This window comes from Sus scrofa, chromosome 2 (assembly GCF_054392235.1).
Source record: "Sus scrofa isolate SSC_HxYL_T2T_F1_AM1 chromosome 2, Sscrofa_HxYL_maternal_Yorkshire_Landrace_v2.0, whole genome shotgun sequence".
NCBI lineage: Eukaryota > Metazoa > Chordata > Mammalia > Artiodactyla > Suidae > Sus > Sus scrofa.
This window is the reverse complement of record NC_139384.1, coordinates 29,201,608-29,214,355: the sequence shown is the minus strand read 5'-3', so window position 1 is coordinate 29,214,355 and position 12,748 is coordinate 29,201,608. Positions and strand designations below refer to the sequence as shown.

Below are 12,748 nucleotides of genomic sequence, written 5' to 3'. Positions count from 1 at the left end.
TGGCACTTGAGTGCCAGACAGACTGATATTCAAGGACTTAAGGAATGACTCTTCTCCCCTCTGCATTTTAGCTTGTTTTAGAAAACATTGATTTGCTTTCTGCTTCATTGTTTCTTATGTGTCTTCCTTTTAAACCAGGGTTTGTTGTGCATGATTTATATATATTAAAGAATAAAAACAATTTAAAACTTTTTCACACCAACCAAGTTATTCATGTGAGTCAGCTTATCCCCACTAACCATTGTGCATGCTCCTTCCGTATTCACATAGCAGCTCTCAAACTGTACTATTTACAAGAAGAAAACTATTTAAATTTTATTACAATTATTATTATTTAATGTCAGAATCAAAACCGACAATATTTACCAGCACCTTTAATGGAATGAATCCCCTCAATTCTCTGTTGGGAAATACTGCTGTAAATATTTTGTGTCTTGACTTTTCAGAATTCTTATCCTTGGGTATATTGTTGAGCTTATTAGGGGGCTGTATTTAGCACATTTGCAAATGATACCTTTCAGCTCGAGGGGGTGTCTCTGGTAAAGAGGCCTCATACTAGGGGTGTGGGTCTAGGGATAGAATTCAGACTCTATATATTTATTATCAAGAAATAGTTTGCCACAGGCCTTACCACCTCAGTGTCTCACGGGTTGCTGTGTACTCTCTAGTGCCGCCAGCCTCATGCTGGGCCTTTAGGTATGAATGTCCTACCCTAACCAATAGGGGACACTCCTCTGCAGTTTAGTCTTAATCCATGTTAAATGTATCTCCTGTTTTAAAAATAACTTGGAGGGAAACACCATACAATCATAATAATCACAACAATACCATCTTTCCCTTTATGTACCAGTTACTAGATATCTGATAAGATTCTAAGTGTCTTATATATAACTTATTTCTTCCTTTTGATAACTTTGTGAAGTAGTTACTATTATTATTTCCATTTTACAGATGAGGAAACAGGCACAGTGAGAAAAGAAACCTCGCTAAGGTCACATAACCTGCCAAGTAGCAGAGCCAGCACTGAAACCTAGGGAGCCTCTAGAAAACTGGGAGGGAAGGATAGTGGTTTAAATGACAGACTCTAGACACAATATTTGAGCATTAATGAGCTGATTTAGCAGAGCTAAGTGTAAAAATCCTGCATTTACTATTAAGAAATTAGTGGTACAAGAACAGGAGAGTTTGGTCAAAAGTCAAGGGCTTGGGAAAAGGCCTGGGGCTCTGAGGTGTCTTCGAGCTCCAGATGCCTGTGGTGGAGCTGAGTGCCTCCACAGTGGTGATGCAGAGGGGCACGGTAACATTCGGTTTCTAAACACAGTTCTGAAGAGAGCATTGTTTCTTCCGTTACTGAGTCTACACCAATTTTAAATATCTGCTGAACACAACATAAATAAATGTCTACAGGCGGCTAGCACACCTCCAAAAAATCTTTTACTGCACTAAGGGGATAGAAAAAGAGAAGTAATATTAAATTTTATAGTGATTTCAATGACTTTAAATGGAACTATAATATTAATTTCTTTTAACTTCTATTAATATATTCAAGTTGTGTAGTAGTATATCATTCATTGTATTTGGGTTTCATCTTTTATCATGCCTTTTTCAAATGGAAAAAATGAGTAGTTAAAAATAAAATTCAGAGTTCCCGTTGTGGCATAGCGGAAACGAATCCGACTAGGAACCGTGAGGTTGTGGGTTCAATCCCTGGCCTCACTCAGTGGGTTAAGGGTCCGGCGTTGCCGTGAGCTGTGGTGTAGGTCTCAGATTCGGCTCGGATCCCGAGTTGCTATGGCTGTGGTATAGGCTGGCAGCTACAGCTCTGATTAGACCCCATAGCCTGGGAACTTCCATATGCCACGGGAGCGGCCCAAGAAAGGGCAAAAAGACAAAAAAAATTAAAATTAAAATTCACTTTATATCTAGATATGGTAAAAACTGAAGTGATATTAAATGCTCATTATTGCCCATTTGTGAAGGTCTTAATAGGTAGCGTATATATGGAATCATTTATATGATTTAGTGTAGTAAATTAAAAGGTAAGGTGTCAGTTTCAGACATAGTATAGTATCTGATTCAGATTTCAGAAACCTTTTGATATTTTTAAAATACAACTTTCCCTTTTTTAAGAATGCTTTTTATTTGAGTGATTTTCTTTGAATTTGGATATTGATCCTATTTCTGCTTCAGTTTGATAGGAATTAACATCAAGTGGACCTCATATCACTTAATGCTTTTTTCTATCAATTTTTCAAGAAAATTGGTCATTTTACTTTGTGATTTTTTAGTTAGTTCATAAGCAGGTAATCAGACATTTTTAGAACAAGGAAAGAATATTAACCTATTAATAATTGTAACTCATCTTTTTTGAAATAGTAAAGAAAAATGTAAAATGTTCTTGGGTTATTTGACATTTTTCTCAGTTGGAATTCATTGAACATCCTTATTCAGTTTTGTATTCCCATTTCTTACACTGCTTTACCAGAGTATTCCTGTTCTTCTCCATCAGTAGGTAGAACACTTAACTTCCTAACTCTCAGAACTTTTGCCTTATTATTTCAAGAATAGGGCACATACTAATAAGCCTCAAAATTTAGTATTAACTTAGAAATGTCAAACCCATTCTAGGAGTTATGCTTTTACTTATAATTACTATATTAGTGAATGTCCTGCTGCTGTTGTCATTCTATTATTCATTAAATTACATCTCTAATGAACCTTATTTAAAGTAATTGGAAGAAAATAATAGAAAATTTTAAAGGAATGACATTTCTTCCAGTAGTGAACTTATCATCGGAAGATTCTCTAGAGACTTCTTTTAATGAGTAAATAAGAATCAACCCTTTCTTTATAAATTAATGTTCCTGAAATGCTTAAAATGTATTTGAGTTTTAAAAAATCACCTTTGATCTTATTTATGCTTTTAATTGGAGTTATCTATGAAAATTGTTAGCTGAGACACTGCCATGTTTCTCATGTACTTAGAGAAAATTCACAAGGTTTTATTTTATTTCTTAGGTTTTGCAAATATACATATAGGGAAAAATGAAAATATAGAAAAATGTGAAACGTAACCAATTCTGTCTATATGGTGGGATGGGTTTTTTTTTTTTTTTTCAGAAACTAAGTTTACTGACAGGATTTTACTTTAATTTTAGTAAATATGACTAATTTAGAGGCGTTAATCCCTTATGAGGTCTTGGAATTCCTAAGTCATTGTGTTGGAAACTGTCTGGGAAAGACAAATAGTTAAGATACGTAACTAGGATCTCATGTTTTGGATTTGTACTGAATGACGTCAGAAGGAATGTGGTAACTGTAGTCTCTCCATATTTGAAGCCTGTCAGAAAAAGGAGAAATTATAGAATTTTGTTCATTCGTTTTAAATTTCAGGAGGCAGTGTCGGTCACTGGAACGGAGGACAGTGGTGAAGGCAGGTGTAAGTGAGGGAAGGAGGATGAGGAATGCCGTGAGTGGAAGGAGGCAGCCTGGCGTGGAGGTAGATTTTAGCTCATGTGAAGCGAGATTGCTTGCTGACCGGTACAGAATTATCCAAGGATTAAACTACTTGATGAAGTCATGAGCCTTTCCATCTCTACAATGGTTTTCTCTTTAAAATATAGGTTGCCGAAGGATCTAAAAATGTACGGCTAGGTTCCCTCATTGGGTTGCTAGTTGAAGAAGGAGAAGATTGGAAACATGTTGAAATTCCCAAAGACGTAGGTCCTCCGTCACCAGTTTCAAAACCATCAGTGCCTCCTCCCCCCTCACCACAACCACAGATTTCTACCCCTGTCAAAAAGGAACACACACCGGGAAAACTGCAGTGAGTATACTTACTTGAATGATGTTAAAAAAAAAAAAAAAAAAAAAAAAAAAATGCTGTAGCAACCTTCAGGGTATTTTAGTCATTATCCTATTTAAAACATTGTACTGTTAAGAAGGAAGTTGCTGATCTTTCTTTTATTCTCTTAGGAAACTGAGGTCCAGGAATGATTGTTTTACCATCATTGTTTATTCCACAGACACATAGTATTGAATACCTACTATATTCCAGATCCTGTGACGGTCCTGTACACCCTGAGGAAAACAAAGCAGTCTGTATCCATTATGAGCTTGAATTAGGTTTTAGGATTCCAGAATGGAATAAAGTGACCTAGGCTTCAAATTCTGTTCCCATTCATGGAATCCCAATTACTGTAATGTGAATTCCAGTTTCAAAGGTATAACTGATATAAAATGGAATTCGCATTTTAACATGAGTTCCTTTTCTAACTACCCTGCATTTTGAGTCTCTGACGCATAATAGAGTTCAATTTTGTCCACTCGTTTTGTAGCAACAGATATACTTAGTCAACCCAGTTTCACTTTAGCTTACCATAGCTTTAATTGATGGACTCTGAAAAGTCTGTTTCATTTGTTTAATATTCTGCATAATTGTTACTTTTTTGTTAAAAAAAGTTATTTGTAGAAAAAGAGTTTTATTAAGATTTCTTTTGAACTTAAATAAAAATGCAGGCCCTTTTATATTTTTCCTTTTGTTTACCATTGTCAGTTCTTGTCAGAAAAAATTCCCAGTGTGTTTGAAGTACTGAGTTTTAACTTTCCATTACCACACATAGTATTTCTGACTCCATTGCCTTGACTCCTTTATTTTCTGCTTTTATTTATCGTGAAAATCACAAGGTTGGCTCATGTATGCTTTGTACTTAATGCTCTTTTCACCTTTGCAAAGGCAATGGCCTGTACTCTGTCAGTGTGTTAAGCAGTGTTAGAAATGTGCGTGGGTCTGAGGTTCCACAGTGTAGCTTTAAAACCAGCTGACCTGTGAACTTGCACAGTATTGGCCCATGTAGTGATTTAAAAAAAATTTTTTTTTCAAGTGCTTTGTTCACTAATCTTACAAAAAAAAATCTACATTTTCAGTTTCTCTTGAAATAGCTAAAAATTTGGTGCCACTGAGCACATACCCGCTAGAACTGTGTCCCTGAAATGCAACAAAGTGCCACATTTGTTCCTCTCCATTTCAGAGTTGTAAACTTCTAGATCCAGCTCATTTTACTCTTTTTAAAATCTGACTATGTAGTATTTGCTGCTTGGTTTAAAAGTCTTAATTTTAGGTAGCCATTTACTATGCACGTGACCTTTTGGTATACCTCAGTTTCCTTGTCTGTAGAATCAGCATAATTGTTTTTGCCTCTCTTCTGTAATATATAGAAAGCAGAAATGCTTTCATGTAAATACTTAGGACTTTAAAAAATATGTGGAGGATATTATTCAACAACGACAAAACAAAGAACCCAATTTAAATGGGCAGAGGACTCAAACGTTTGCATTTCTTCCAAAGAAGGTCAATAAGCAGATAAACAGGTGTTCAGCAATAATGATATTAATCATTGGGGAACTGTAAATCACAATTACAGTGAGATGTCCCTGCACACTAATTAGAATGGCCATTATCAAAAAACAGAAAATAACAAGTGTTGACGAGCATGCAGACAAATTAGAACTTGTGTGCACTGTTGGTAGAAGTGTAAAATGGTGCACTCATTTTTAGTATTGCAGTTCCTCAAAATATTATAGATAGAATTACCATATTATTCAGCAGTTCTCTTTCTGGGAGACACACACACACACACACACACACACACAATGAAATGCTCTTCAGTCTTAAAAAGGAAGGAAATGCTGATACACACTATAACATGGATGAGCCTTGAAGATACATTAGGTAAAATAAGCCAGTCCCCAAAGGACAATTAATGTATGGTTTTACTTACATCAGTTACCTAGAATAGTCATTTTAGTAAGGACAGAGAGTAGAATGATGGTTGCCAGGGGCTAAGGGGAGGGAAGGATGAGGAGTTACTGTTTAATTGGTACATAGTTTAATTTTGGGAGAATGATAAGGTTCTGGAGATGGGTGGTGGTGATGGTTGTACAGCATTGTAATTGTATTTAATGCCACTCAATTATAACACCTAAAAATGCTTAAAATGGTCAATTTTACATGTATTTTACTGTAATAAAAATAAAAAGAAATAGTTTCTTATTGGTATATGTGGTGAGGAGCCATATGAAAAGTGATTGGTCATAATAGAAGCTTTCTCCCTATGAATATTTATTCTTATTAAAAGAATATTTTGAAATAGTAACTAGTTAAAATTTATATGAAAATGTTTTGCTAGTAAGATGAAGCAGATTACTGCGGATTTATTTGACTATCTGTGGGAGTCGTTTTAGCTTTATTGTAAGTTTTTATTTTTCTAATTATCAGCAAAACTGCTGACATTTATATATATTTGCATTCATATATAAGTGTTAATTGGTTCCATTAATCTTCATGTTTTCTTCTTAGGTTCCGTTTAAGTCCAGCTGCTCGCAATATTCTGGAAAAACATGCACTGGATGCTAACCAGGGCACAGCCACTGGCCCTCGAGGGATTTTCACTAAAGAGTATGTGTGTGCTTTTTGCAATAACCAATTCTGTTATTTATCATGATCATCTTTTTCTGAAAGTATATGAAGAAGGGCTTGAATATTCAGTGTTAAGATTTGAAGGGAAATACATTGTTCTTTGGTACTTTTAATTGCTTTTGTCAGTACTAAGTTGTATTTTATACAGAGGTTGTTTTCTGAATAATTGCAGCATTACTGAAGTATAGCTCTAATCTGATAACTAAGCTGGAACCTTAGAAATGATGATAAATGGAGAAAATTAGAGTACAGAATGGTGAAACTTTGTATTGTTTTAAATTTTTATGAAATAATCATGCAATCAAATATACCTCAAGAAAAAATTTCATTCTTATCCATTTGGATTTTGTTCACGTGTATGATCAAAGGGATTTCCATATGCGATTGGGTCTGTTTCCATTCCTAGGAAAAAAAAAAAAAAAAAAGATTTTTTTTTCTATTCCATTAGTCAATCTGTCCATGAATTAGTACCTCACATTTTTAGGACCACACTCCTAATTAGAAACATTATATAGTAAGTGTTAAAATCTGATAAAACTATCCTTATTCTCTTCCAACAAATGAGTTTTCTTGGTTTGTTTTTATTTTATTATTCTTCCAAATGAATTTTAAACATTTTGTCTGAGATTGTATCACATTTGAAAATAACTTTGAGAGAACTGACATCTTTATGAGGTTGAGTCTTCCTGTTCAAGAACACTGTCTTTCCATTTGTTTAGATTTTGTGTCTTTCAAGAACAATATTAAAAAAGATGGACCCTGCTCTATTGAAGCTTAATCTAGTGGGGAGGACAAAAATTAATCAAATAAGCATATGAACTAATGTGAGCTGTAGTGGTGTATGCCACATTTTTACTAGAATAACATTAAATTTTCAAATTGAGTTAACGCTTGTTCCTTGTTCACCTAATACTGATAAGAAGTGATCAGTAATATTGGCCAGCATTTTTACAAGTTGAGATTGAGCAAAGTTATAAAATTATTAGTGGTAGTACTAGACCAGTTGACTTTTTTAATTGGATTACTTTGCTCTCCATTAAAGCATTTGTTTATTGTTGGATATTTCTTTTAGCAAAAGCAATATAGCTTTAATTCCTCATTTATCTGTATTACAGCCTTAAAGATTTGTCAATCAAACATGGATGTGTGTGTTCTTTCTTAAACACATATTGTAAAGTTTGTACCATACTCACACGAGTTGGAAATCAGATCTTCTGACCCCTGGCTGAAAGACAGCAACTTGGACTCTGGGTTTTTAATTAATGAACTTAAAAGTTTCACTTCTCCATAAAAAATTAAAGAATCCTGAAAGGCAATTTAGCCTAGTTTTTTCCCCCACATTAATCTTTATTTAGTATCTACTACTTGTATCTTAATTTGGTTAATCCTTTACCAATCCATACCTTAGTAAAAAAAGTCTTTGTAAAAATGAGACAAAACAACTTTCTGTGTAACATGGTAGACTTACCTGTGTATCCGAGAGATGAGAGCCTATGTGTAATTCATTAATTGTTGAAAATTTGATGACGTGTGAGATAACCATAGATGTACCTTAGATCAGTTTTATAAATTTGTGAAAGATAAATTGGAGCAGCAGAGGACTTGAGGTAAGGAGATACATTAACAGGCTCATAAAGTAGTCCAAGTAAGAGACAACGAATACTTGAATGTTGTGGGAACATAAAAGGGGGGTTACTGATGAAGATGGCATTATCAGGAGAGAATCTAGAAGTCTGTAAAGGATAGGAGGCAGAGCTAGACCAGGATAGCCACAAGTCAAGGGGTGAACTTGGGATTCTGGTCCAGACAATGACGTTTTAGCCCCATACATAGAAATAAGGGATTTGCAGAAGCATGTCTGGATGGAATAACCAATGTGTTAGGTTTGAAACATATTGTCAGTGTGGACAAGCCAGATTCCAGATATTAGGATCAGTGAGGTGAAGATGCATCTCAGAGATAGTTTAGGACTAGAAAGGTAAGTTTGATGTCTTATAAAGTGATAGTTGTGATTATCAATAGGTAAAGTTTTTAGAAGGCAAAAATTCCTGGGTTGGATGATATCTAGGAGGTGGATGAAAGTTAAGGAGGAAGGGATCTAAGAAAAGGCTCTTGAAGTTGGTGACAAGTGACCTTTTAGAGGGCAGGTCAGTGGTATAACAGCAGTGGGATCAAGAAGTAGAGCTTTCAGAGTTCCCATCGTGGCGCAGTGGTTAACGAATCTGACTAGGAACCATGAGATTGCAGGTTCAATCCCTGGCCTTGCTCAGTGGGTTAAGGATCTGGCGTTGCCGTGAGCTGTGGTATAGGTTGCAGATGTAGCTCGGATCCTGCGTTGCTGTGGCTCTGGAGTAGGCCTGCACCTGCAGCTCTGATTCGACCCCTAGCCTGGGAATCTCCCTATGCCACAGGAGCGGCCCTAGAAAAGGCAAAAAGACAAAAAAAAAAGTAGAGCTTTCTTCCTTTGTCCCTTCTCTTTCTATATGCGCTTAACACATAGATGATGAACAAATAATAATCTTTTTTTGTTGTTGACGTTTTAGGGCCGCAGCTGCAGCACATGGAGGTTTCCAGGCTAGGGGTCTAATTGGAGCTGTAGCCGCCGGCCTACACCGCAGGCATAGCAACACCAGATCTGAGCCATGTCTGCGACCTACACCACAGCTTGTGGCAATGCCAGATCCTTAACCCACTGAGTGGGGCCAGGGATTGAACCTGTGTCTTCATGGATACCAGTCAGATTCGTTTCCTCTGAGCCACGACAGGAACTCCGAACAAATATCTTTTTTAAACCCACGTTGAGAGTTATCATGGGGTCTGACATTTCCTAATGAGGACTGAACGGTGTGATCTTGGTGGATACCCTAAGGAAGGACTGATAAAGAGTTATGTTGTTAATATCTTGCCATCTTTTTCCTCTTGTGACCCAGTCCTTTCCCTGTCCTTATTCCTTAGCTCCCTACCATTAAGAGAGTCGACCTTTTGTTTTCAAAAAATGACATATTGCAAAGGATTCTATGAGAAAAATGGACCCTTAAAGCATGCATTATTGAGAATTTTTGCCTTGTCTACTATTAAAGATAACTGTGTCTTAAGTAAACACTGAAGTGAGCTTTGGAAAAAAATGTCCTCATCTTATCTACAGAAATGTCATCTTTTGATAAGATTGACAAATTGCAGGCTTTGGCATAAGCTGCCCCCAAATACCTTCACACACATTCTTGAAATAATGAGGGACATCCTTCCTCCTTACCTTGCCAACTGAAAGCACGAGTAGAAAAGTCATTGCACAGTGGCTGGGGAGATGTCTTTGATCCATTGTATTTAGTTAGGAAGGAGATCCTAAGTGTTACGGTTGCTTTTTTTTTTGTTTTATTTTTTTCTTTTTGGCTATGCCCAAGGCATGTGGAAGTTCCCGTGTGAGGGATCATATCTATGCCACAGCAGTGACAACGCCGGATCCTTAAACCAGTGATCCACAAGGGCATTCCGTGGTTGCTGTTTTAATGTTGCATTAGCGCAAACATATTGCTTAGAATATATTTTGTGCAAAAGCATACATACTTTTTTTGCCTGTACATGTACTTTAAGAAAACAAGTGTCAGGGACACTGTTGGAAGCAGAACACACGTAGGTTCTTGGCCTGCAGCCTAACTTTTTTTGGTATATCTATGACTTAAATCATAGTTGTAGCTAATGTTCGTATTCATATAACAGCATCACAAATGTAGTAGACGTGGAGTTCCCGTTGTGGCTCAGTGTTTTATGAATCCGACTAGGCACCATGAGGTTGTAGGTTCGATCCCTGGCCTTGCTCAGTGGGTTAAGGATCCAGCGTTGCCGTGAGCTGTGGTGTAGGTTGCAGACGCGGCTCGGATCCTGCCTTGCTGTGGCTCTGGCGTAGGCTGGCACCTACAGCTCTGATTAGACCCCTAGCCTGGGAGCCTCCATATGCCGCAGGAGTGGCCCAAGAAAATGGCAAAAAGACGGGAAAAAAAAAAAGTGGTAGACATGACAGTTGTGTCTAGTGTGTTTTTGGTAATATTTCTTTTTAAAACTAATCCATAACACTCCCAAATGAATTAAAGGATATGGTAAAGAAGCCTCAAGTGAACAACCAAAAAAATCCTGTGTCTTTCTGCGGAAGTGTATGGAACATGAGTTTTTCTCCTAATTTTTAGAGCTTTCTATGTCCACCTCCTTCTTCAAGGTTAGACTGATTAATCATTTAATGGACAGACATCATTAAAATCATTCTCTAAATTACAGACACTAAATTATGACTCTTACCGAACAGTAATTAACATTTCTGCTTTATGAGGTTTTATAACTGAAATCAACAGTAAAAGTTTACTGTGAACCCATAGACGTGTAGCCAAAATTGATTTTTCTACTTGTTTATGACTAATGACTCCTTACTTTTAAGGATGAACCTAAGCTGTCATTTCTTGATAAAACAGTAATAGTTATACTGATAGTGAAATGAAATGTGTCTTTTTAGTGTGACCAACCTTTTTTCAAGTTCATGTATTTAGGCATTATTTTAGATTTTCTAGTCTCCTCAAGTTTTCATTGTTTTGTTGTTGTTTATTTTTAACCAATCGCTGAGAGGTACACTAGGAATCCCTGTATAAGGAGATCAATGTATTTTGGATATGCCATTCTGATGTTCAACTTTAATTCAATTTAAAACTCAAATTAATAATAGATTTTGTTAGATGTAGTTAATTACCTTATATGATGAAAGGGAATTAGTAATGTTAGGTTGTAAGAACTCTTAAAAGATAAATACTTTTTGTTGAGAGCGTTTTTCTGAATCAGTAAAAGGCCTTATTTTACTCATTGCTTACACTTTTATCTCTGTGGCCATGAATTGTATTGGCAGTCACTTACTTCACATGTAAATGTTATCACAGTTAACTGGAAAAATGCTTATAAATATCATAAGTAAATTAAAAATGAATTTCCAAACAGAAGTAAGCTTGTTTTCAAAAGCCTTAACAGAAAGAGCCCTCCCTTAGACATTTAGTCTTTCTTTCTTTCTTTTTGAGATTTTAATTTTTTATTCTTTTTTTATAAAAATATAGTTGATTTACAATGTTTTGTTAGTTTCAGAGATATGCTCATTTAATTCTATACTAGCCTGTTCTTATGAGAAAAAATTACTCAACTCTGCCTTAGTTTATGTTTAATCTGCACACTTTGTGCATAGCTATTAGGAAGATAGCAGCAAATACACAGGGTTTGGAGTTGGCCATACCTGGGTCTGTCCCAGCCCTGGCAGCTGGCAGCTGCCTGCCTCTCCAGCTTCATCTTTCAAACCCCTCCTCTGTGTTCACTGCACTCCTTCCACTCTGGCCTTCCTTCTGTTTTTAGAAGCCCTGATTTCCCTGCCTTTACACTTGTTATTCTCTACCTAGATACATGCTTTTCCCAACTCTTCTTGAGACTTGCTCCTTCAAGTCATTCCATAGAAGTATTCATTCTTAAGGCCTTCCCTCTCACCCACGACTCTCAATTTCAGTCTCATTCCTCTGCTTTGTTTTCTTCATAGCACATCACTATCGATTTGTTGACTTGATTAATATATATGACTCCCCTATAGAAATAACGCTCCTTAATAGGAAGTGTTTTGCTTAACATTAGATCTACAACACTGGAATAGAGTAGGTGCTTGAGAAACCGACTTAGAAATGGAATTGAACCCTTTTGAGCCTCCTTCCTCATTTATACATTGGGAGTAATAAAACCTCCCTCACATGGCTTGTGTGATATTACATCATTAACATAACCACCATACAGACACAAGAGGATCATTTTAACACTTTCATTCCTTGGTTCAGCACTTAGGGATTGAGGATGATGCAACATTTAAGATTTTTTTTTTTTTTTGTCAGCGTGACCTCTTACCTTAAATGTCAACTCTTTAATTTTGAAATGAGTAAGTTAGTTGCACTTAATGTTAAGTTTATGCATTCCTTTCTGGATCTGACATAAAAAGCATGGACCCTCCTTCCTCAAAAATGTACCAGAACATATTGGGAAATCTCTCTAATGATACACACCCCTCCCCAGGCTAGAGCATTTCTGCCTGTGTCAGTTTTCTATTGCTGCATGACAAATTGCAACAAACTTACTAACTTCAAACAACACCCATTTATTATCTAATAGTTAATGGTGCTCTAGGTCAGAAGTCCTGGCCCAGCCTGGCTAGGTATTCTCCAGCTCTTGGTCTCACAAGGCTGAAATCAAGGTGTGGGCCAGAAGGTG

At 36.4% G+C, this 12,748-nt stretch overlaps 1 protein-coding gene across 2 annotated transcripts in view; it reads left to right on the top strand.

Moving 5' to 3' along the window:
- PDHX (pyruvate dehydrogenase complex component X) overlaps positions 1–12,748 on the top strand; it is an 80,537-nt gene that overhangs the window by 39,314 nt on the left and 28,475 nt on the right. For both annotated transcript variants that reach the window (XR_014837092.1, XM_003122869.5), the window contains exons 4-5: positions 3,624–3,826; positions 6,359–6,457. Coding sequence is in view for 1 of the 2 variants with exons in the window: in XM_003122869.5 (XP_003122917.3) it covers positions 3,624–3,826; positions 6,359–6,457 (302 nt within the window). In the remaining variant the exon portion in view is untranslated. The remainder of the gene's footprint in view (positions 1–3,623; positions 3,827–6,358; positions 6,458–12,748) is intronic.